Source organism: Myodes glareolus, chromosome 6, assembly GCF_982192425.1.
Source record: "Myodes glareolus chromosome 6, mMyoGla1.1, whole genome shotgun sequence".
NCBI classification, from domain to species: domain Eukaryota; kingdom Metazoa; phylum Chordata; class Mammalia; order Rodentia; family Cricetidae; genus Myodes; species Myodes glareolus.
In genome coordinates this window covers 34,543,358-34,569,185 of record NC_142031.1, presented here as the reverse complement: position 1 = coordinate 34,569,185, position 25,828 = coordinate 34,543,358, and the positions used below count along the sequence as shown (strand labels likewise).

Below are 25,828 nucleotides of genomic sequence, written 5' to 3'. Positions count from 1 at the left end.
CTTTGGTGACCTCAGTTCTACCATTGATCTTTTCAACTTCGTTGCTAAGGGCCAGTCTAGTGGCTTGACCAGTCACTACTTTACCTGGTAGATCTCCCAACCCACCATCATTCCTAGCAAAGTAATAGGGACAGGTAATGCCCATTTATTTGGAGTTCATTAGAGGCAGAAACGACAGGAATGTAAAAACAATAAAACGCCTTAACTTGTGACTCCCGGCGACACAGGCTTACCAGTCATCTTTGAGGATGTTGTTACTCTTTTTTTGTTGCTGTTTTTGTTTTGTTTTCTCTTAAGTAGATAATCACAGGTCTCTGGTAAGAGGATAGATTACCTATAGACCCGTTGGGATTGGAGGGGTACTTAATTGCTGTATGAACTCCTATCTATCAAGGACTGAGGGTAGACAATTCAGCACAGGCTTGCTCTGGTATTCAGAAAAAGGAGCATTATTCTGAACAGTCACAAAGCTGAATTAGAGATGAGGGGATGAGAAAAAGGCTTCCTTATCTTTAAACTACCTCTTCTCTACATATTTTCTAGTACATTCTCCAAGGGTTAGACGCAATCACCGTGAACAGTACATATCTGTGTTAGCCTTTCCCATGCCATACAACAGTATCTTTATCCCTGCCGGCAGTGTGCTCCACGGACAGAGCGTAGACTGGGCAGCCCCAGTGGGATCTCCAGCAGTCTCTCTGTACACAGGTTGAATCTGTCATAATGCAACCCTTTCTCACTGTCAGGACTCAGACGGCTTCTCCAACAGAGTGGGCTAGGAAAGCATTTCTTCCACCCCTAAAAACGGCCAGCTCAATGTTGAAGGCCATTGTTGGCATATTGGCACATGGAGGAAAGAGGAGCGGAGGGGAGAACAGGGAAGAGGAGAAGAGGAGAGGAGAGGAGAGACAGAGACTATCAGAGTCAAACCCCAAATCACTGCCTTCTTGTGCCTCCTCTCAAGTTGCTTTTTGGAAAGCAAAGAAACAAATGTTGATTGCTACACAGAGCCCTACGTATCTGTTACATGTAGGCAGTTTAAAGGGTGTGTGGAGAGGAGTACATCCCCAAAGAAAGGTTGGCGGGGGGGGGGGGGGGGCGCGAATATGTCAGCACTCATTTGGATATATCTTGTCAGTGATGATGTTACCCCATGCCGTCTTCTTCCCCCCCACCCCGCCCTGAAATATAGACCAGGAAAAAAAAAAAGAAAGAAAAAAGCTGAGAGTGTTTCTCGTTTCATCAAAGAACATATATTACTTTAGCGGTTTGGCTTTCTTTTAAAAAAAAAATGTTGGTTTTCTGCCCACCCCTTTTCAATCTGCCGGTGTCGGAGGTGCTCGGAGAAGACGCACAATTGCGAGCAGCTTACGACACTCAGTGAGCAGTCGGTGCCGGTGCAGGCTCGCGCACACTCCTCGGCGGAGGGAAGGAGTCGAGCGCAGCTCTGCGCTCCGCAAAGCATGAACCGGCCAGGTTTCCGCAGCTGCCTAGGACACGAATGGCAGGCGTTCTCCAACCGGGACACCAAGGTGGCTGCGATCCGAGGTGGTCATTGCCGATGACATTCTTCAGACTGTCAAATCTTGGGGAGTCTCGAGCCCCGAGTTTGGAGTTGATTTTTTCTCTCACCCCCCCCACCACGTCACAATCTCAACTGCAGAGGAAAAAAAGGGGGACCGAGGCAGGAAGGCGAAAAGCCCAGGCTCCCGGCACGTAGTTGGGAAACTTGCGGGTCCTAGAAGTCGCCTCCCCGCCTCGCCGACCGCCCCTGCAGCCCCGGAGCGCAGCAGCAAAGTGAGACATTGTGCGTCTGCCAGATCCTCGGGCCGCGGAGCAGGGCTGCCTCGGGAAACACAGAGGGGTCTTCTCTCGCCCTGCATATAATTAGCCTACACACAAAGGGAGCAGCTGAATGGAGGTTGTCACTCGCTGGAAAAGGGTGGGTAAGACACTTTTTTAATTAAATTCTTTCCAGAAGAAAAAAAAAAATTCCTCCCTTTTCTTTGCTGCCGCATCTAACATGGACTGCGTTACCCCGGCTTTGATCTTTCCGTGGCTGTGAACTTTGTATGCTGCCCGGCTTTCTGCATGCTTAGAGGTGAACGTGTGGCTCTGGGGAGGGGGGGGGGGTTCCTTCTGCATTTCTCTATATTGATTTGATTTTTTTTTGTCCCTCTCTCCCTCCTCCCCCTCCCTCCCTTCTCCCTCGGAATAAAATATGATATAGATTTCTGACCCAGCGCTTCCAATGGACATTCTCCAGTCTCTCTGGAAAGATTCTCGCTAATGGATTTCCTGCTACTCGGCCTCTGTCTACACTGGCTGCTGAGGAGGCCCTCGGGGGTGGTCTTGTGTCTGCTGGGGGCCTGCTTTCAGATGCTGCCCGCCGCCCCCAGCGGATGCCCGGGGCAGTGTCGGTGCGAGGGGCGGCTGTTGTACTGCGAGGCGCTCAACCTGACCGAGGCGCCCCACAACCTGTCCGGCCTGCTGGGCTTGTCTCTGCGCTACAACAGCCTCTCGGAGCTGCGCGCCGGCCAGTTCACGGGGTTAATGCAGCTCACGTGGCTGTATTTGGATCACAATCACATCTGCTCGGTGCAGGGGGACGCCTTTCAGAAACTGCGCCGAGTTAAGGAACTCACACTGAGTTCCAACCAGATCACCCAACTGGCCAACACCACCTTTCGGCCCATGCCCAACCTGCGCAGCGTGGACCTGTCCTATAATAAGCTTCAGGCTCTGGCTCCGGATCTCTTCCACGGGCTGCGGAAGCTCACCACGCTGCACATGCGGGCCAATGCTATCCAGTTTGTGCCGGTACGCATCTTCCAGGACTGTCGCAGCCTCAAGTTTCTAGACATTGGATACAATCAGCTCAAGAGTCTGGCGCGCAACTCTTTCGCTGGCTTGTTCAAGCTCACGGAGCTGCACCTGGAGCATAACGACTTGATCAAGGTGAACTTCGCTCACTTCCCGCGCCTCATCTCTCTCAATTCCCTCTGCCTGCGGCGGAATAAGGTGGCCATTGTGGTCAGCTCTCTGGACTGGGTTTGGAATTTGGAGAAAATGGACTTGTCGGGGAACGAGATCGAATACATGGAGCCCCACGTGTTCGAGACCGTGCCGTACCTGCAGTCCTTGCAGCTGGATTCCAACCGCCTCACCTATATAGAGCCCCGTATCCTCAACTCCTGGAAGTCCCTTACAAGCATTACTCTGGCCGGGAACCTGTGGGACTGCGGGCGCAATGTGTGTGCCCTGGCCTCCTGGCTCAGCAACTTCCAGGGGCGCTATGATGCTAACTTGCAGTGCGCCAGCCCGGAGTACGCACAGGGCGAGGACGTCTTGGATGCTGTTTATGCTTTCCACCTGTGCGAGGATGGGGCCGAGCCTACCAGCGGCCACCTCCTGTCGGCCGTCACTAACCGCAGTGACCTAGCGCCCCCTGAGAGCTCGGCCACCACGCTGGTGGAAGGCGGGGAGGGGCTGCACGATGGCACGTTTGAGCCCATCACCGTGGCTCTCCCCGGCGGCGAGCACGCTGAGAACGCTGTGCAGATCCACAAGGTGGTCACAGGCACGATGGCTCTCATCTTCTCCTTCCTCATCGTGGTCCTAGTACTCTACGTATCCTGGAAGTGTTTCCCAGCCAGCCTCAGGCAGCTCAGACAGTGCTTTGTCACGCAGCGCAGGAAGCAGAAGCAGAAACAGACCATGCATCAGATGGCTGCTATGTCTGCCCAGGAATACTACGTTGATTACAAACCCAACCACATCGAGGGGGCCCTGGTGATCATCAACGAGTACGGTTCATGTACCTGTCACCAGCAGCCTGCGAGGGAATGCGAGGTGTAACTGGCCCAGTGGCTTTCAACCCATGCGCTACCAAATACATCTGGGCAGCCGGGCAGGCCGGCAGGCACCAGGACGGGTCTCCTCTGCGCACTAATGTGTTGACTGAAACTGTATGGGGATCTCTCCCAGAGACTTGACATTTTAGCTTTATGTGTCTTAAAAACAACAAAAAAATAAAACACAACAAAACCCCACCCCATAATCTTCAGGACAGTCTGTCTTAAATTTCATATGAGAACTCCTTCCTCCCTTTGAAGATCTGTCCATATTCAGGAATCTGAGTGTTAAAAAAAGGTACCAATCATTGATTATTGATTTTTTTTTGTAAACTAAAACGTTTAAAATAAAATAGCATTTACAGTTTCTACAGGCTGGTGAAACCTAAATGACTTCTCCCTGTCTTACTGGAGAAGCGGTGGTTAAAGTTTCCTTGGAAGGCAGGTGGGACTGGAAGTGAGGGATCTTGGCAGGTGGGAAAAAATTCAGAAATCATGGAGCAAAATTTTTAGATTCTATTTGAAATGCTAAGAAGGGCAAACGAGGAAAGCGTTATCACTGTAATCGTTCTGGTAATATATCTCTGTAGATAAATGAAAAAAGTCAGGAAGACCCTTCATAGTCTGAGGACTGGGCTAAGACATCTAGCTGCTGTAAAGTGATGGGTGAGGCATGATTGGGGCATCATTTCTAGGCCTTTAAGGCAGAGATCAGAGATCTTGGCAAGATCATTGCAAATGGCTTTTAAAAGGCAACGCCTGACAGTTTTTTTCTGAGAGCAAGAAACATTCCCCCCCCCACCTTAAAATAACCACCTTCCAAATCAGCACAAAATTTCCCACCAAATCTTTTGATCTTAATTTTTCTGTGACTTTTACTCTCCAGAATTAGTAGCAATCTGTGCCCTTTATCATGCCCTCCCATGGCAGAGAGAGAGAGAGAGAGAGAGAGAGAGAGAGAGAGAGAGAGAGAGAGAGACTATATGAATATAAATATCACAACATTCAATACTGAAAGACAGTCTCTTTGGGAGTTAGGAGCAGCAAGCCTCAGCTTAGGAGTTTCTGTGGGGAGAGAGGAAGCCCTGAGTCAGGAATCCCCCTTGGGTAACGACTTGTGGTGAGAAAATCCAGGTCCTGACTTGGCAGAACAGTCTTGCAGGTGAGGTGGGAGATAACCCTCTTTATGCCGCTATTTGTATAATGCTGACACGGGAATGATTTGTTAAAACAGAACAAGAATGCTGCCACCTCTCAGATGTTCCTTTTACGTGCTGTGTGCTTTCCCTGTGTTTTCCACTTTAAAAAAAAATGTTAATATGACTGACAGCCTCTCCTAGCCTTCAAAGGCTTCTAGGGTCCTTCATTAACATTGCATTTATTTATTTTTATTGAAACTAAAGAGTGAGAAAGTGGGAGTAGTGGCAGTTGGGTGGGTTCTGGGAAGGGCAAAAGAGGAAGAAGGAGTGTATTGATGGATGGTATTTTTTTAACCACCTAACAACGTAATCAGATGTTTGATTGGAACACACTGTCACAGAAAGCCGATAACAACTGGACCCTGTTTCCCATGTTATCATTCTAACTGATACTAAAGCATGACGTTTTCCCCATTTTTATCCCCTGCCTTTCTTTCAAGAGATAAGTACAAACAGAAGGAATTAAGATGGTGGGGGGGTGCTGGTGGTGGTGAACACATAACCCAATCTCTCAAAGTGAAAATGTATCCAATTACTAACTTAAAGAGGAAAACCCCACTTTGTCAAATGCAGAGAAGTATTAGCAGAATGTTTCCTTGCTAAACTATGGATTGGTGGTAGATTCATCTTTTACCTTTGAAGAAACCAATATGTTTAAATTATGGCTTGGAGAAGGCTCCTTCTAGAGAAATGTTTTGCAAATCTTTAACATGTTAATCCTTAGGAGATAGTTGTGCACATCACCACCCCCCTCCTCTCTCTCTCTCTCTCTCTCTCTCTCTCTCTCCCTTTCCTCTCTCTCACACACAGCTCAAATCTTACATCTGATCAAGAAACTTCTCCTCAGTCTGCTTGTAATAACAAGACTTTATAAAACATACCTTGTTCCCAACACTGCTTCAGGTGTGAATGTTTTGGAAGACAGGTGTTTGGTTTGATAACTGTATGTATGGGGTTCGGGTTCCCTTTAAGCACGAGGGTGTTGAATTGCTTTTGTAAACAGGTTAACCCTGAGAAGGTAGGAGTAGGAATGTGCCTGATATCGGCAATTGAACTTTTACTAAGAGCACTTCCTCTGGCAGAAGCATGACGTTTCCTTTAGTTTTTGTCTTAAATCACAGCACTATGGCCACTGAAGTAGGGTTCCTATTAACTTTACCTCTTCACAGGGAGACTACAGGAATCCAGCAGCACATGCTGCCCTTCTATCTTAGTGCACTAAACGATAGTGTTGGTCTGCTTGTAAGAATTTTGCTTCTAGAAGCAAACCTTTGTGGCCGACAGGAGAACTGCAGTGTTCCTCTGCCCCCTAAATATTTGCATTGGAATCTAGTTTGCTTCTACCCTAACAGTCACTGCCCAATTTCTTTTCTTTTCAGCATAGCTGGAAGAGAGGGCATAATTATGTTTTGTTTTCTGCTGCTCCACTATTCTCATGATAAAGTATGTATTGAGGATATCTTTACACCCTGTAAATGAAATAAAGAATCTTTGGAAAGAAAGATCAGACATTAGGTATTTTCCAAGCAAATCATGTGTGGCCAGCTAAGTTCTACTGTTCATATTTGTAGGCAGGAAAGAATATCCCCCCACACACAAGGATTTCACTCACGTACCTACCTGGTTCAATGCCTCTGGTTTTTGAGAAGGGCAGAAGGAGAGAAAAGCTAAACATAAGGGAGAGTGGTGGTTTTAACTAAGGTTTTGTGATACTTGCAATCTTTTATTCCTCCAATTAATTAATCTTTAAGCTCTAAGAGTTTTGCTGTGACCCCATCTAAGCAAACTGTTACACATTTAAAAGGGAATCTAATTTGCAAATGTGTAGAACTTTTTGTCCTCCCTATTTTTTTTTCCCCACAGAGGCTGCTAATCTTGTGTTCTCTGTAAAGAGTTCAAAGCCACAATCATGTCTCATCCTGGGCATCGTGATAGTCTAACCCTGTCTTTCATTATTTTTTGAGCTGATTAAGGTTTAACAATGGTATTGGGGCATTTATAAAAAATATTTACAGAGTAAGAAAAAAAAGGGTTTTCAAATGATGAATGGCATTCTCTCATAATGGTTCTAGCCCCAATAGATTCTGACGTTGCGCCAGAAAGGTGGAGTAAGGAAAACTCATTTTGGACCTACATGTAGAGGAGAGGCAGCTCCTGACTCTTAGACTTCTGTCTTCATAGGAGGACCAGCTGCCCCACAGAAAACCACACATTCTGTACACTTTAATGTTCCTATTACAAAGAAAACACGATTCAAAAGAAAGGCTAAACAGACATGCATGTTTAAAGTGTTCTCCCAAGCTACTCAGTGTGTAAGAGCACCTCACCTTTGCTCCCCACTCTGAGAGAGGCAGACATTTGGTGTGACTTAGCATCAACAACACATTTATGAGAATGTGTAAATAATTAGAGGGGCAAACACCACTTGTTATTCTCCCCCAGTTTCCCAAGCAACTGCACACATATCATTGGCGGGCTTTGGGGCCACCTGTGTTTCTGATTGGAATTAATCGGGCTGTCAGCAAGTTTGATGCTGTTCTATCTAGCATGGCCAAGTGACAATGGGCGCTCCTGAATCATAGACTCTGGTGAAATAAAAGTCATCAGATGCTTCTTCTTGGAAGAAATGATGGAAAGACCAGAATATTTTGTACCTGTGTTAGAGAATGAGTATCAGAATGCTTCTTTTTATAGCGATGACAAGAACCCATTGGATTGGTGCTTATGTTAGTTGGGTTGAGTTGGTCAGTAATGGACTGTCAACCTCCACAAATTTAGCTAGAATATGACTATTAAACATATTCTACCAATATATATTGAAAAGAATTGAGAGATACACCTCTCTCTATCTCTATACCTGTCTATCTATATGTATGTATAAACTTCCCTTATAGAAGTACACACACATACATACATATATAGTTTTTTATACAAGATAATATAAACACACACACACACACAGAGAGGGGGGGGGAATTTACTTGGTAATGTCTGTGGATAGCTTTTTATTTCTCTGCTTGGCTGGTATGCTACTGGCCTCTGTAGGATCGAGGTTGAAGGTACAGCTAAACATCTAAAAATGAACAGGTTGTCTTTAACGTGTCTTTAACACATACACACAGGACAATTTTACACAACTATTGTCTGCCACTAATTACTCTCCTTCTCCTGTGATAAAGTAAAAGGAGACACAAATAAAGTACAAAAGACTGACATTTGTTGATGGGGTTTTCAAATACTGTCCCTGAGCTGGTTCAGGATTGGCAGCTGGGTCTCCTCTAGACCCCTCTTCTCACAGCAGAGTATATGCCTGCTGTCTGTCTAGTGATTAGAGAGAGAAATGACATCATATTCTTTTTGGAATATACTTATTTTAAAATTTTAAAAAATGTTCCTGCTGGTGTTTGCTTATTTTTTTCCCTGTGAAATTCAGTAGATACAATTCTGATTTCTGTCTGGCAATGACAGTCATCTCCTAAGTAGACATAATTCCTAAATACCTTAGGGGTTCTTTTGTTTGTTTTGTGTGTGTGTGAAGGTCCTGGCTATTAAATCCTTAATGTTTAAAACAGAGAAGCAAAGGAATTGAAGAGAAAGTGAAGTGTTTTCTTGGCATGGGTGCAGGCAACCTGATCTGTACAAGAAGAACCTGAAGCTTACAGAGGCTGAGAATCTTGTACAAAGTACAAAGGATCTAAGCTAGTGAGGGGTGATCTTTTTATTATATGGACTATTTTTCCTTGAACAATTATTTTCTCTACTCTTACACCCACCAAAGGGTCTTGACTCTAGAGAGAATATATTTACCAATATAACCTGGTTGAATGCTAAACACATTCTTATTGAACATCATGGGATTGGTGATCAAATACAGAAATTTTGACCATGACCCTGTTAGATCTGGCCATTGGTAGATAAGTGATGGGGAATCCTGCCAACAGAGGGGAATTCTTATGTCCAGAGAAGAAATGTATGGTAATCACTCAATCCAATCTTACCAGTAGGATGGACGAAGAAAGGATAAGGCCTAGGCTTCCATCTGTTACTTTCAAGGATGCTCTCACCTTTCTTTTTTGGTGATCACATGATTGTCTATGCTAGCTAATAGTTCTCAACTAGAGATAAATTTGCATTTTCACAAATGAACATGCACATGTACCCAGACAGACAGACTGACTCATACACACACACACACACACACACACACACACACACACACACACACACGGGGGGGGGTGGGAATTTACTTGGTAATGTCTGTGGATAGCTTTTTATTTCTATGCTTGGCTGGTATGCTACTGGCCTCTATAGGATCGAGGTTGAAGGTACAGCTAAACATCTAAAAATGAACAGGTTGTCTTTAACGTGACAATTTGACCCAAATATCAAGAATGCTTGGTTTGAGATACCTCTCTCCATGGTAGGAAAGAATCCTGGGACTAAACCTGTACTATGATGGAGTAGTCTTTCGCAGCTTTTATTTCATCTATGTATTTTCCCCTTTAAGTCCCCCCTCTCTCTTAATCAGGGAGTTGCAAGTTTAAATTAATCCCCCCCCCAGGTTGTTTGTTAATCAGCAAAGGACATAGTTAGCACATCCTTCCCAAAGAACATATGGCAAACCTTAAATTAACTAAGAAAAAACTAGTCGGAACCATCAACTGACCCACTTTTTCCTTTAGCAAGACCTCATTTAGGAAACAGAGTAAGGAAGCGATCAAGTTAATGGTGAAAGACTTGGTTAATACAAAGGAAACCAAGAAAGTCTGACATTCCTTCCAGTGGAGTTTTGGGGTCTAATCATATCCAGTCCACCTTTCTCTACATTTTCCTACCCTAACCAAGATTGCAATGCATTTGAAACAAGGATGAGCATCAGTTAAGAGAAAAAAGTCAATGCGTTTACTCAGGTGAGTGGGATGGGCATGCAAGGGAAACTCTGAGTTACCTCAGAGATTGGAAACAGGCTGTCTGGAGCTGAAGACACTGCTCACAAATGTGTGTGTGGCTATGGATGCCAAGCGCAGGACTGGCACACACAGGATGGCATTGGGAGGGAACCAGAGAGGCATATTAAAGGCAAATACTTTATGTCAGAGTGATTCAGGCTAACCAGAACACATTTGCAGGGCAGGTCAAGCAATGGAAACAACAACAACAAGAAAAACAAAGACAGAATCTAGATGTCAGGAGTTGTGGTCTTCAGACCGGGTGCTATTCTTCATTTTCAGAAAAGATGAAAATTCTGGATGCCCGTACCTTAGTGGGTCTCATTGCCTCTGCATTTGAGAAGGATTTATGTGGTGTTCCCTGAGGATACTTTCCATTCTGTACTTCGATTTCACCATTTCTCCCATCAATAAAACATGAAACAAAAGTAGTTTTCAAGTTAGTGTCATTTAGCCAGAAAATTAAAACCTCCCTGAGTTCCCATTCCCCAGATATTCCGATTCATCCGGCTTGCCTGCATATGAAAGAGAAAGAGTAGATAGAAAAGCTCATATGAGCTTCAGAGAGGTAAATGGAAATTCAGAGAAGGAAAGATGAAAACATTCAGGTGTCTATGGTATGTATGACTATGGATTTGTAAAAGATGCTGAAAGACTTATGGAGATACCCAACCATTCATATATGAGTGCTGAGATGCAGGACTAAGACACATACCCAATTAAAACAAAATAGAAAGCTAAGGAAGGCTACTGGATGGATGAAGGAAAATATTTGTCAAGGATTTCTAAAATAATTTAATGTGAAGTGGCTACCATTGTGGTTAAGCAGATGAAAGCATTCTATTAAAATAATAATGTAGGAGATGGAGTGGAAGGAGAAGAGGAGAGGCATGAAGAAATGAAAAATGGGAAAAAGAGATAAGAGGACTGAAAAGAAGACTTTCAAGATTTGACCTTTACATTGTTGAAGCCATCATCAGTGGCATCTGAACTAGACTAACTCCTCAACCCCATTCAGTTGTTTCTCTTCTAATGTAACTGGTTAGCTATTTGCTTCCTCTCATTGGGCCATTGGGAAGCCATTTTCTCTCAGCCTGTGTGTATGGGACCACTGGGGACCTTTGGTAATAATAATGACCAGGGCTTACCTTAAAATACTTGACTTCACAGATCTGAGGGGTGGGGAGGTTTTATAAATCTTTTCAGATGGTTGAATTCACAGGTCAGTCCAGGTTAAGAATCATGGACTTAGAAGGTCTTAGGATCACATGCTGGGTTGTTCAGCAATATACAAGATATATGCCTTGGATAATAACTTTGGAAGAAGACATGATGAGCCAGTAGCTAGGCTGGATAAGGTCCTAGTTAAGCACGGACCTCCTTGTTGGCCAACTGCCCCAATGCCTCCATCTGGTGGCAGTGATGAACTCATAAGTACAGGTCAGCTTAGAATTTATTTCTGAATCCTTGTTAGTCTAGCAAGCTCTGCTAGTGATTATTCCTTTATTGGATTTCATTTTCACAATAGTCTTACAAGGCAGACATAGAATTATTCCATTTCAAAGTCATGACCGAGTCTGAAGGCAACATGCAGCTGGCACAAGGTCACTGATTCCTGGAACTTCTGCTTCTCAGCTGAGTGTCCTTACTCGTCCACATCTTCCTTTGCCCTCTGACTGACCATGCCATTATGAGGTCAAATACCCACATCTGTCCTTCTTCTCTGAGTCTAGGAGACACTCTTGTCCTCCCTCTCAATGCGTATCTTCCCCTCCATTTGGACACTGGAACACAGTCTCCTCTCTGCCTTTGTGTGTAACCCCATCCTCCCTGAGACGACATGCTTTTCTTTGCCACTCAAACCCCTGGGTTGGGAAGAAACATGCCCCTCCAAAATGGAAGATTTTCAACACTTTCCTAATACCTGTAATACCAAAATATCCCCTTCGTAGTCAACCCACAGCTACCGAAAGCTTTGCCACGGGCTCTTCTGAGAATGTGAAGGCAAAATCCTAATAAGACTTTGATTGCTGTGAGGTGATTATTCTACTCAGAGATTCTGGCAGTTTGAACAAGAATCTTGGCCCAGGGTGCTGCGAGACAGGGGTAAGTTAGAGAAGTTCGTCTCATATTCAAAGAGCATGCAGCTAAATAACTAGGGTGGCATATATTTGGCTAGAGGACCATACCTTGTTCAATGCACATGAGCCAACCCAGGTAAATGCTCACCCGGTCCATCAGCTTCCCAGTTGTGTAAGAGCTTAAATAAAGCTCAGGGTGGAGAAACATTTTTTTCCTCCTTAAGCCAGCATCCTCTTTGAAAACAATGTATTTTTTTTTAAACATCTCCCATCAGCACGTCTAACTTCAATTAAAAATTCTACATATGAAACTGTGTGTGGCAGGAACTCCAGCTCAGAGATATTGTGGGCGGCCTCGAACAAAAGGGAGAAGGCTCAGCAGCATTTGGAAGCTGGATTAGTCTGTCACAGAAAGGTCTAGAAAAGCCAAGTTACACACAATTAATGGAACAATACAACAATCTGTCTTCAGCTGGCCCAGGCATTCCTGTCATTTGTCCCTCAGCTGTAGAACCACGTGGTCTGTGATTTTGTGTATCTGCTCCATCATGATGGCGTTTTCAGTGAAATCACTATTTCTAGCACTAAGACTGGGGGGTTGCTTTTTCTTTCTTTTTCCTTTATTATTTTTTTTTTACTCTAACCAGAACGGTCCCTTTTTGGAACTCAGTCTCATTCTGCTAACTGCCCAGGCCATTTTTATCTGAGCCTCTCCCCTCTTTCAAAAACCATACGTGTATAAAAAAAGACCAAACCACATAGGGGGTGAGAGGACGGAGGATATTATAGCTGGGTTGCTCTATATAACATATCAGGCAGACCTTTTACTTTCTAATTATATTGCTCAGTTCATTCAATCAGGTAGCAGTAGTTTCTTTCATGGGGATTAAGTACATATTTATTGAAGGAAAAATATAGCCATTTAGCCCGTAAATGATTGCACCTGTGAAGGTGAGGCCCAAAGCCAGAGAAACCTGGAGGCAAAGCTCTGGTGGACTTGCTGTGGGAGTGGGCAGAAGATGCCTCCCTATCTTCTTGATTCATTTATAAAAGATGATCCCGTAGTTAGTGCGTGAAGGGCAAACTCTTCAGTCCTTCAAATCTTTTCATCTAAGCTCTGCCATCAGTCTGGATCTATTTTTCTTCAGATGATTTTTTTCAACATGTTCAGTCTGAAAATTAAGTAAGGGTTGTTGAGACTGCTGAGAGGGTAAATGAACCTGCCTTCAAGCCTTAGGACACGAGTTCAAGCTTCAGGACCCTCAGGGTAGAAGGAAAGAATTGAATCCTTCAAGTCCTTTGACTAGAAAATACCTTGCCTTTCCCATTGTGTTCAAGCAGGACTGGCAGGCATAATCCATCACAGAACATACCAACAACATTCACATATTTTGTACCCAAATATGATCATGGTTCTCTCCACTTTTACATGGACTGAAGCCTAGTGACCCTCTTCCAGAAGCACTGGTTATGAGGGGTTTTGGTGACGCAGCAAAACTTACCACAGCTCTGCACTATCTGTAATCCACTGTCAGTTCCCAAAGACGAAAACTAGTCAAGAGCTTGAGGTCACCATCCAATGCCTACGCTTTTACTCAAATATTGGTGATATTAAATCATACTGGTCCCCAGGATACTGAGCAGACATACATGCCTTCGGATAAAGACCATGCATTTAAGAACCCTTTTCTCTGCGTGCAAGCAATCACAATTTGATTGTAAGAAGCAATAAGAACAACTTAGAAGAAGTTTTTCTTTTGAGAAAGGAGGTTGAGCATCAAGAGGCAGAATCTCTGGCACAGCTTCGCCAGTTTCCCCCTAGATCTTGAGTTAGATGGCCTTGCTTGTAAAGTTCTTTCTTCCTGTATCAGTGGTGAATTCTAGCTTTGCGTCTAGCTCTCCAATGTAGTCGTCAGGTGGAGTGTGTGAAAGCATACTGGAAGGAAGGGCAATTCCCAGCACGTTCTCCTGCACCATGACTTGCTGACTGGCAAAAAGGTGACTTCATCAGCGTCACCACAAGGGCAAGCTCCAAGGCCCAGAGAACTCTAGCCAGTCTCACAAAGAGGAATACATTTGGCTAGAGGAAACAACCTTTGTTCCTCTTATGTGTTGATGTCTGAATTTATCCACCACATGCCATTTCTATGGTTTCTCAGAGGAAAAAAAAGTTAAGAGAATTGCTCTACTTCAGGTTTCCAAAAGAATATTAGCAGCAAAGAGATCAGTACTATCAGAGAAAGGTCTCACTATTAGGGAGCTGAGGGCGTCTTTGAGCGCTAGTGTCTCTCTTCATTGACTTATTTTGTGGCTTATTTTCTGCCTCCCACCTTCTCTTCTTGCTTCCTTCCATCATCAGTCTCGCCTCTTTCTTTCTTTTTATTTATTCCTCTTAACTAAATTCATAATTATGAACCACATTATGCTTTTCCAAATGAGGTAAAATTGCATTAAAGGAGCAAACACTGGTTTTTGAGGGTTAGCAAAAGTATTCCTCAATTTTATGTATAAAATACAGACACACATATACCACATCAACAGCTATGCTATCTATCTATCTATCTATCTATCTATCTATCTATCTATCTATCTATCTAATATTGAAATCTTAAGGCAATAGAGGATAGTCTTTCTCAATGGGAGGAAATGATGGGGGGTGGCTAAGTTTGAGAGCACTGAGCTAGGCCATCATTGACATGCTGAAGACATGAGAACAAAAATTATAAGCCTCATGGTAAGTCATCCAACAAGGATTTGAGAAGAAGAAGAAGAAAGGGAGTACATGCACACTGAAAACAAAAAGCAAGATTCAGAAATTATTTGGACAGCTGCTGTATCTACTAGAACACATGGTCTTACCAGGCTCCCCTGGACTCAACATATCCCACAGTTGTCTGTTTGGAGGCTTCATGATGCATTAAAAAATATGATGATTATGGAATTAATAGATAGAGCCCTAGTCCTTCCTCTGTTTACCAGGTTAGCTAAATCATTCCCCTTTTTGACTTCAATATCCTTGTCTATGAAATTTAGGAAACAATTTCTTGTGAACCTGTTTCACAACAAGCTGGTAAGGCTCAAGAGAGACAAAGTTGTGAAAGAACCTTGAAAGTAGCAAGACTCAACACGAAGGTCTAAGGTAGTGAGAAGTCTTAGGATAGTAGTGACAAGAGTTGTGTGGTTTCTTATTCCCACGTGACTTCTGAGGGCCAAATGCATTCCTTACATCCCTTCTGTGAGTCATCGTTCTGCATTAGGAACCTTGCCATAACTATGCTGGGCCTGGGCACACCAGGCAGGCCACTGAACAGGAGGAAAAAGGTCCAGGTCACCCAATCTATTTCCCCATTGTAGCTTGTTCGGTTCTTTGAATCTCAGTTATCACACCTGTAAAATGGCCCTCCTCAAGGTGACCTTGAAGTATTTTAGGATAATTATCAGAAATCATGTGCACTGGGTTTGTTAAAAAAAAAGTTGGCCAACAATACGTGTTCAATCAACATGCATCTTGCCTGTGTCCCTTCGGCAATGCAGCTGCATACCATGTGGATAAAAATAGGATGAGGGTAAATGGGATTGGCATGAGAGGCAGTTGATGCCCTGATGTGGAAACTAAGAAGAGATGTGAAGGGATACGGAGAGCACTAGATCGCTACAAGAAAGAGTAAAGAGCCAGATGGGAAGTCGTTATTAGAGAAATTAGTGGAGAATGGATGGAGAGAGATCCCTTTGTCTGTTGCTGGGGTCAAGCATAATCCCTAAAAAGAAAGTAGCACAGACCTCACATAAGGCCCTGCCATAACAGATACTTTGTGCCCAGCCCACAGTGCATGTTTTAATATTATTTTCGGATATAGTGGTTCTCTTCAGTTCTAGCAAGAGATTCCTTATCCATTCATCCTCTGCACACCTCTCCTCTGCCTCCTATACCTGCTTCATCTCCTGAGAGTTTGGAGAGTTCTGGAGGAAGGTGGGAGCTGAAATTTCACTTAACTTAATGGTAATCATGTTTTGCCATCCAAAGTGCATGTGTTGCTTTTGTGAGCCTTCAAGCACTGACAACTACAGTGGTGCGCTGTATCTGCCAGCCTTTGAGACAGTATTTCTGGACTACACAGCCAAGTGGTTCTGACCTCAGGCTAAAGCCAGTCACACATACTGCAGCAAGCTGCCCACTGGGTTCCACATGTTTAGACACAGAACAGCTAACCCAAAAGAACTGCAGCTGAAAGAGGTATGAGAAAAGAAAAAAATATGGTTTGGTTTTTATTTTGTACCCAAACCAGCTCTTTAAGGGAAAAAAAAACAAGAAAAGGAAAGGAAAGGAAAGGAGAGGAGAGGAGAGGAGAGGAGAGGAGAGAGAGAGAGAGAGAGAGAGAGAGAGAGAGAGAGAGAGAGAGAGAGAGAGAGAGAAAGAGAGAGAGAAATCACTCTCCCAAGCTGGTGCCCTGCCAAGCTTCCTCCCCTCCCTTCCTTGTCCAAGCACTCCACCGTCTGTGCAGACTGTATAACAGCAAGTTCTGGAAACAGGCTGAGGAATCTGGGCCAGTCCAGAGGGTGTGCTATTTGGGTATCTGTGTCTGGTAGGGCTTTAGAGACTTTGCTTTTCACCTTAATCTTTTATCAACTGCCAACCCTTGGAAGCACATCTGTTCCCATCAGCTTCTGTTTGTAAAATGAGACTAAAGGTAACCTCTCCAGAGAAATTCTCGTCTCTTCCCTGTACTGCAGTGCTGCCACTAACAGCTTGGCTCACCAGACAGAACTACGGTGAATTAAAGAATGTTAATAAAAATGAGATAAAACATCCAGGGATCATTTTTTTTTACCCCCAATTCTTCTATGCTCCCGTCTAAACGTTATCTTGTCAGAAAATTTGCTCCTGTGATCAACATGAATTCCCAAAGCAATTTTCTAGGAGCAGACATAGATTTACCATAATCACTAGGAGCTTTCAATCGTGTGCTGAGGAGGGGGTGGGTTCCTGCTATTTGCCTCACCATTGCGTAAACGTTTCTTTTTTAGGACGGTCACCAAAGGGTGAAAACAGGGATGTGAGATTTTTTTTCCCCATTTATAAAATTAGTAGGGGCAACAGAGAGGAGGTACTTTGAGTATCTGGATTGTACCTTGAGATGGTAATTAAGTGCTTAACTAAGAAAATAATTACCAAGACCCATGAATCTGTGCCCACAAATGCAATAGGCACTAAGTAAATAGAGTGGCTTCACAGTACACTGAACTTTAAGCTGTCTCATACCGATTGTATCTATGCTTTACAAGAAGGGCAAATTAAACACACCGTGGGATGACAATTGTGCTGCTTTCATGATCACGTTTGCTTGGCCATTGACTGTCAGGGCCATAAAGAATGAAGGAAACACAAAACATCTAGATATCAGTATACAAGTTGTGTGCAGTTCGACAAACAATCCAAATCTGGTCTAGAATGGTTCAGTATTCCTATTTTGAAAATAGGGTTAAATTTCTGCATTTTGCATATTCTGAATGCACACAAGCCTTCACTAAGTATTATGAGCACTGCCACCAAAATTCTTGATACCATCCTCATATTTGGTACAAAATCTAACTGAACAAAAAATTGTCTTATTTATATATAGTAAATGTCCTTTACAATGCTATTTATAATAGAATGTTGTTTAGTGGACGGACCACCCTAAATGGAGCTATATGTTTCATATGATACCATTAAACCGGTTTAAAATTCAATGGATGCCCAAGGAATCATTATGGGCTAGTTCAGTAGTTTCAAACAACCAACAGGTGCCTGCTATTCTTACCACTTTCCTTATGTTCACACCTTTTATGTTACCTCCTTTCGTTTATATTCAATCAAACTTTTATGATAATACAACATTTGTTTATGTTCTAAATCCATCTTTGAAGTCTTTCCCAAGGTTTTTTTCTTCTTGTCGTCCTGTCTTTCAATATCAGGAGGACTTAAAAGTAGTTATGGCTCATAGCATGCGTCTTTACCTGTCTAGATTGCCCAGGACATCTTCTCTTGTTAGCTATACCATACTATACTATACTACACTATACTATACTATACTATACTATACTATTAATTTATTTTCATATCTAAAATATATATGTATGTATATAAACACATGTACGGTATGTATGTATTCATGTGTATGTATCCGTGTGTGTGTGTATGTACTTGTGATGACCAGAGGTCAATACCAGTCAGTTGTTATCTTCCTCTATTGCTCCATCTTAGTTTTTGAGACTGAGTGTTTTATTCAACCTTATTCAGATGGATTGGCTGCCCAGAAAACCCAAGTGATCCTTCTGCCTCTACTTGCCCAGTTCTGGGATTACAGAAATACAACATCATGCTGGCAGTTCAGGCGGATCTCCTCATGTTTTCATGCTTGCCTGACTGAGCCACCCCCACCCTGTGCGTGTTTGTGTGTGTGTGTTTGTGTGTGTGTGTTTAACTTAAAAAATTATGTAATTGTGTAGATGGATGTTTTGCATGCATGTATATCTGTATACTACAGAGGCCAGAAGAAAGTATTGAATCCCCTGAGACTGGAGCTCCCGAAGGTTGTGAGCCACCATGTGGATGTTGGGAACTAAACCAGGGTCCTCTGGAAAAACAGCAGATCTCTTAATTGCTATGACTATCTCTCCAGTCCTTCATATTAATGTATTTTGCATCACATTATATACTACTAATGATCAAGGGTCAAATACTCTTCAGTTCAGTTGGTCTCTGTAGATCCTGCAAATAGAGGAAGCATGGTTGTGCTCCCAAAAGGTTTACAGAACGATAGGACAGCTGTAAGGTCCACACATGAAATGGAAACCAAAGGTGGGAAAGAAATCCTCATCTCTTTTTGTCACTGTTATGGATACACAGTTATCCTAGGAGACAGCAAAGGGAGAGAATTTTCTCAGCTCACAAACTAGATGGGAGGTTGAAAAGGGTTTGAGAAAGAAGGTGTACAGCTTTGGTTAAAATTTTAAATGTAAAATGGAAAGATAGTGTTTCTCAAAAGAACAATTCACAATGTACAATGGCATGAAGGCCGCCAAAGAAATGGGAAACCTCTGCCAAGCCTACCAGCGAGGTGCACAGCAGTGAACGATGACTTGATTTTTCATAAGTAGATACTTAATCAGCAGGACAATTGAGAAGCTAATTTTGTTTCATTTCACAAGGAATATATCTCATCTCTTTAACTCATGCTGGTAGAGAGTGAAAACAGCTTATCACTCTTATACTCTCTACCTGCATTCATGCACAGAGTGAAAACAGCTAAGGGAAAAACAGGGAAAGACAGAGGAAGAACTACTAGGTGTGTTGCTGCAGCCCCAAAAGAACAAGAGATCTGAAGAACATCTTCTGAAACCAGAGAAAATGCCGTGACAACATAGGGATGTTGGAAGTGACAGGTGGGGCCTGTTCAGGAAATCTCAGGCACCCATGTTTTATTTTTAGAAAAATCTTCTAGTGTTAAGTCTTAGCTTGCAAAATCAATTCAGCCTGATTTTAGGAGCCTATGCAGATACAGGGAGTGGGTATGGAAGCCAAGTGGTCTGAAGAGCATAGACCTGTTTTGTGAGCTCTGAACCAGCGCTGGCCACCAGAACCTCTGTATCACTGAAAGGAGTGAGCATGGTAAAAATGTCACTGTGAATTTGTATTGCTCTGAGTCCCTGGCAATTTATAATCTTTTAGTTTCTCCACTTTCCCTTTCTAAACATTCTATGCATATGGAATCATACAATATACAGCCTTTTTGTCTGACTTCTTTAGCTTAACATGCTTTCAAGGCTTAGCTGCACTGTAGCATGTACTTTGGAATACGGCAAGCATACTCATATCATGAATATACCACACTTTGATTATCCACTCATGTCCTTGATAGACATTAGCTGTTGTAAATAATGAACAAGGCTCTGCATATTTGTGAATACATTTATGTTCATAGTGTTTCTCTTGTTTTTATATCTAGAAGCAGAATGGCTAGGTTATAGGGTAATTTCATGATAAACATTTTAAAAACTGGTTAATCTATTTTCCAAATAATTCAGCTAATTTATATTCCCATCAACAAGGCATTTGGGCTTTATTCTACATTTTCTCAATCTTAGCATTATCTTTTAAAATTATAGCCATTTTTTATTTTACTTACATTTTAAATTGTGTGTGTGTAAATATGGTGAATTGAAAATTGAATTAAACGTGTATGTCAGTGTTCCCAGACAGTCCAGAAGAGGAAATGAGATTCTCTGGAGCTGGAATTGCACGTGGTCACGAGCACCAAATGTGAGTGCTGGGAACCCAATGAGTCCTCTCTAAGAGTACCTCTTAACTGTTTGGCCCTAACCTAATTCTGTTTATCCAGGACTTTTGGGAAGCAACTAAATTAGATACTATGTCATTAAGGTGAAGATCCCGTACCTGAATTCTGGCGGATGTAAAAGGAGACCTCACAAAGAAACATACTCATCCTCCTCCCGTGCTTTCTGGGGATCAGGAAAAGGGCAGCGCTGAACCTCAGGCCAGGCTATCCACATGCCTATAGTTTTCTCACTCCTAAAGAGATTTCTCACTGACGAGAAGAAATAAGCCAGTTTTTCTCTCTATCTAACAACTGCTCCAGGTATTTCATTCTAGCAATAAGTAACTGACAAATACACTCTTCCTTTCTGTTCTCCGCTCGAAATCTTCATCTCACTTTATGATCAACGCAGACAGTAGGCAGCAAACCACCCTCCCTTCACTGCATGACACAAGCTTCCCTCAGATGCAACAAATGTGCCTGTCACCACTGATGTTTTTTCCACGGCAGCAATCCCATTCAAGTAGGAACTTCCCTTGCCAATTATGCTAGTCACTTCCCCATTGCTGTGACAGAGCATTGGACAGAAACTATCAAGGGTGATGACACATTTATCTTGGTCCACAGTAATGATGCTGGCTTACTGTGGACTAAAGCAAAGATGAAAAAGTCATCTTAGAACTGTCTGTCTCATCCCTCTTCCTAGTGTTCAAGGTACAGGTATGTGGTGCTATATCCAGCTTTTACATGAGTGCAGGTGGCACAAACTCAAGGCCTAACGCTCACATTGCAAACACTACCCACTGAGCCATCCTCTCAGGCTCTGGGATTACTTTTTGAGTAGGTATCACATGCCTCGTCTATTTCACTGTTTAATCCTAAGATTCTTTATATTCACAGGCACACAAATATATATATATATATATATATATATACATATATAGTTTATAAAACAACTTATTAAACTCTTTGCTAATCTCTATTGGCAATTAAAACCCATGTTCGCTCTTATTCTTAGACTCTGCCCACTTGACAAAAACTTGTAAATTTTGATCTTTTATTTACTTATTTTAGCCTGTGTGCATACGTGGGGTGTGTGTGTGTGTGTGTGTGTGTGTGTGTGCATTTGAGTCCCATGTGAAGGTAACAGGTGAATTGGCCTCTGACTGCTCAACTACCTTACTGGCTCACTTTATCTGTTTTAGAACAAATCTATCACACTCAATTGATATGGAGAGTCTGAAAGGTTTGATTCCTACTGATTCAGAAGATGCCCTTTTATGAGCATGGCCTCATTTGAATTATGTAAGTTATCTGCATGACCCAAACTTAGTCGTTGTACTTCTGATGAGCTCCTAAGACTGGTCTGGGACTTGACTATACACTGCCTTAAATGCACAGATCTTAAGTTGGTGTGCAGGGATGTGTCTGAGTGGATAATTAATCTCTGGTATCCTTCTGAATCCGAAATCCCTTCAGATCAATGGAGTCAAGAGGTGGCATTTCGGCAAATAGCCAATAGTATTTTATGCCTCTCTTGAGAAGGTGAAATGAAATGGCGTTTCCCTTAAGTATCACAGAAAGAAACATTCCAAGGCATAAAAGCAGCTTAACAAAGGAAACAAGCAGAGCTCTATGTTCATACAATGCCATTCAGAGATGTGGGAGAGCCTTTTGCCAATCAAAATGTGTTCTCTGCTTCAAGAAGTGAAAAATAAGGGACGAGAGAAAAAGGTCAGTAGAATCTAAGCCTAGGATCCCCCATGGACAGGCTAAGTGGAACTGGGATGGAAAATATTCTCTAAGTGGTACCTTCAGACTAAGGGCAGGTATGTCTGTTTGTGTTGCATTACCTGTGACATCAAACTCAAGTTAATTTTTGTATCCACAGCAACTGGATGATGTCTTCAGGATAGAGACAGTCAAGAGGGCCAGAAAGAGCATTTGCAAAAGTCCTAATTTTTAGGAAAATGCTTGGATTCAACCCCAATGACACATTTATTACAGCTAAAGACTTTTCTTTTCCTATATCTTTTAAAGTTTATTTAGGTGTATAAGTATTTTTTCTATATATATATATGCGTGTTTATGCAAGTATACACTCAGAGCCCACAGAGTTTAGACAAAGCCCACAGAATTTAGAAGAGGGGCAACTTAAAACTGGAGTTAGGTCTCGTTGTAAGCTACAAGGTAGGAGCTGGAAACTGAACCTTGGTTCTTATCAACAGAAACAAGGGACTCTTTCCAAACCCATGGTGGTTTGAATGAGAATGCCTCCATAAGATCATATATTTGCATGCTTAGACTACGGTTGATGAACTGTTTGACAAGGGAGTAGGTTTGTTCTTGTTGAAGGAGATGTGCTGCTGGGGGAGTGCTTTGAGATTTTAAAAGCTCACATAAGGCCCATTGTCCCTCTCTGCCTGCTGCCTGTGGATCAGGATGAAAAGCTCTCGGTTTCTACTCCAGCACCATGCCTTGCTGCTTCCTGACATGACGATAATAAACTAGCCCTCTAAATCAGTAAGCAAGCCTCCAATTAAATGTTTTATTTTCTAAGAGTTGTCTTGGTCAAAATGTCTCTTTACAGCAATGTGAGACTAAGACAAGCCCTCACTGAAAACTTTTGCGCATGAGAAACTGCTGTACCTTACCAGATCTTGCAATATGGACTGGTCTTTGTTATTTGTTCGGTGTGCTATAGCAGCAAAGAAAATAGAGTCACCACACACATACCTCTTTGATTAGCTTAACAGATGGGAGAAATAAGAAAAAAGAACTCATACAAAGTAATGCCAGTTATCTTGGCATATATAGAGATGTATGTCATTGACTCCTATACACTGGTGGGTACTATAGAACTGTAGAGAAACAAGAAATACATGGATCAAAGGTGTACAGCTTTCTGTAGCAAAAGTTGCTCTTCTACTCCAAATTTAAGATCTAGCTCCACTTAATTGACTTTTACCTTTGGAAACGCTTGTGAATGTGCATAAATGTCAGAGGTCATCTTATGGGAATCAATATCTCTCTTCCACAACATGAGAATTGAACTCAAGCATCAGGTTTGGCAGCAAGGGTGCTTGTGTCAGGAACCATCTCTTTCACCCACAGTCGGTCCACTTAAAAACAAGTGTAAGTGGGAGAGACCAAGTTTAGAAATGAGAGAACAATCTTCTGTTTCCTTTTTTGAATTTATATTTATAATCTAGATCTCTGTCTCTCTCCTTGCATCCATCCTTCCATCGCTTCTTTGTCTGTCTGTCTCTGTGTGTGTGGGCGGGGTCACCAACACAGAGATCAATGGACAACGTTCAGTAGTCAATTATGCTTCAGTCATTTAGGTTAGGTTCTGGGGATCAATTTCAGGTGGTCTGGCTTAGGGCAAGTTTTGTTCCTGCTGAGCTGTCTCTCTTGCCTACATTCTCCTATTTACATTGGGTAAACCTCTCTGGGAGGGAGTCTGGATTATGATCCACAGTTCTTTGAAATACTGATCCTTCTATCACAGTTGGTAAAAGAAAAGACTAGGACTATGTCCATGTCCGTGCTTGTAAAGATCAACTTCATTCATGGAACTGTTCTGTTCAATCAATATTCCATCTCCCCCATTGGTGAATGTCATCAAAGCAAGAAGCATAGAGCAAAGTGCCAGAGGAAAAGACAGGTGAGTTTAAAAGGAGAGAAAAAAGAAACAGCATTGTAAAACTGTACGGTATCAAAGTTGGAAGATACCTTTAAACATCAAAAGTCATGCTCTCATTAAAGAGATGAAAAAGTCAAAATGGTTTGTCTATCACTACTGTGAGAAGCAGAACATTGGCATCAGTTAGTAGTCACTGCATCACGCTAGCACTTGTCATGGAGGCAGTGCTCAACATGTGTCAGCTAAGGGGACAGACAGAAGAATTAGAGCTCCCAGCACAAGCCTGTGCACTTGCTCTGCATAGCACCCTTAGGCTGTGGAATGCTGCAATGATCATCAAAAGGTCTTGATCTTGTCACCTTGGCCAGGTGTGCAAAAGACGACCCCGGACACTTCCCTCAGGGAGCTTCTCTGTAGTTGATCATTCTAGATGCCTATCAGATTTCTATGCCTTCGATATGCTCATAGGGTATAGCCTGGGTAGACTCCAGAGACTATGGATGGGGACTGTTCATTAGAACTATTAATCTTCTGACAAGAGTACATGCCCTTAATCCCAGCATTTGGCAGGGAGAGACAGTGGATCTTGTGAGTTGGAGTACAGCCTGGTCTACATATTGAGTTCAAGGACAGCCAGAATGACATAAAGGGACCGGCAGGGTATTTTGCTTATGATCTAACAAATAAAGCTTGCCTGAGGATCAGTGTAAAAGGGAACAGCGGGCCTCTTCCCGCTGCCCGCCTCCTGGCTAGCTTTACCCAAAATAATTACACGGAAACTGTATTCTTTTAAACACTGTTTGGCCCATTATCTGTAGCCTCTTATTAGCTAACTCTTACATATCGATCTAACCCATTTCTAATAATCTGTGTAGCACCACAAGGTGGTGGCTTACCGGAAAAGATTCAGCATGTCTGACCTGGTGGCTGGCTCCATAGCGTCTGCCTCATTCCTCTTTTCCCAGCATTCTGTTCCGTTTACTCCGCCTACCTAATTTTCTGTCCTATCAGAGCGCCAAGGCAGTCTCTTTATTAACCAATGAAACTAACACATAACAGAAGCCCCACCTACATCAGATCAGAGTGCAGAAAGAGCCACACTAGTTAGCCATAGAGGCCAGGCAGTGGTGGCACACACCTTTAATCCCGGCACTTGGGGACAGAGACAGATGAATCTCTGTAGTACAAAACACCCTGGGCTGCACAAAATTGATCCAGTTTACAAGAGAAACAGAGCTCAAACAAAGGTCCTTCTCTCCCTCCCTCCCTTCTTTCCTTTCTTTCTTTTTAAAGAAAAGATTATCAACATGAATTGCCTACTATTTCCCATGTATTATTAAGTTGACATTTAGACCCTAAAGAATATTGCTGAAGAGAAAAGAAAAATAAATCAAATAAAATTTACAAGAGAGAAAAATATGACAACTAACTAAGGCTATCAATTATTAATTTAAAAAGTGAGAGGAAAAATTTGAATTTAAATAAATTCTGGTATTGCTACAATACGTCTTAATGGAGATTCATGCATTTTATTTAATTGATCAGTTTTGCTTGAGAACAAAACTACATTTTTGTCCCCACCCTCCTAGGAGTTTATAATCTCCTAGAAGATTATAATCTTCCCGGTACTTCCTACTCTCTCTCTCTCTTTCTCTCTCTCTCTCTCTCTCTCTCTCTCTCTCTCTCTCTCTCTCTCTCTTTCTCAATGCCTCTCTGTGTCTCCTGTCTCACTTCTTCCTCTGTCTCTGTCCTTCCTTCTTGCCCCATCTTTTCCTTCTCCC

The 25,828-nt window shown here is 42.6% G+C and overlaps 2 protein-coding genes across 6 annotated transcripts in view; one reads left to right on the top strand and one right to left on the bottom strand.

Moving 5' to 3' along the window:
• The window catches only part of Ctnna2 (catenin alpha 2), a 1,097,293-nt gene that overhangs the window by 372,866 nt on the left and 698,599 nt on the right, over nucleotides 1-25,828 (bottom strand). The window lies entirely within an intron of this gene.
• Lrrtm1 (leucine rich repeat transmembrane neuronal 1) lies at nucleotides 1,300-5,467 on the top strand. 3 transcript variants are annotated; one of them, XM_048416547.3, is made up of 2 exons: nucleotides 1,300-1,946; nucleotides 2,231-5,467. In XM_048416547.3, the coding sequence occupies exon 2, from the start codon at nucleotides 2,290-2,292 to the stop codon at nucleotides 3,856-3,858; it is 1,569 nt and encodes a 522-aa protein (XP_048272504.1). In that variant the 5' UTR covers nucleotides 1,300-1,946; nucleotides 2,231-2,289; the 3' UTR covers nucleotides 3,859-5,467. The 3 variants fall into 3 exon arrangements, with proteins under 3 accessions (XP_048272504.1, XP_048272503.1, XP_085546808.1); XM_048416546.3 differs by having other exon boundaries at nucleotides 1,301-1,942; XM_085690682.2 differs by lacking the exon at nucleotides 1,300-1,946 and adding an exon at nucleotides 1,999-2,101.

Coding starts and splice junctions, on each gene's coding strand:
- Lrrtm1 (XM_048416547.3), top strand. CDS start 2,290: ATGGATTTCCTGCTACTCGGCCTCTGTCTACACTGGCTGCTGAGGAGG.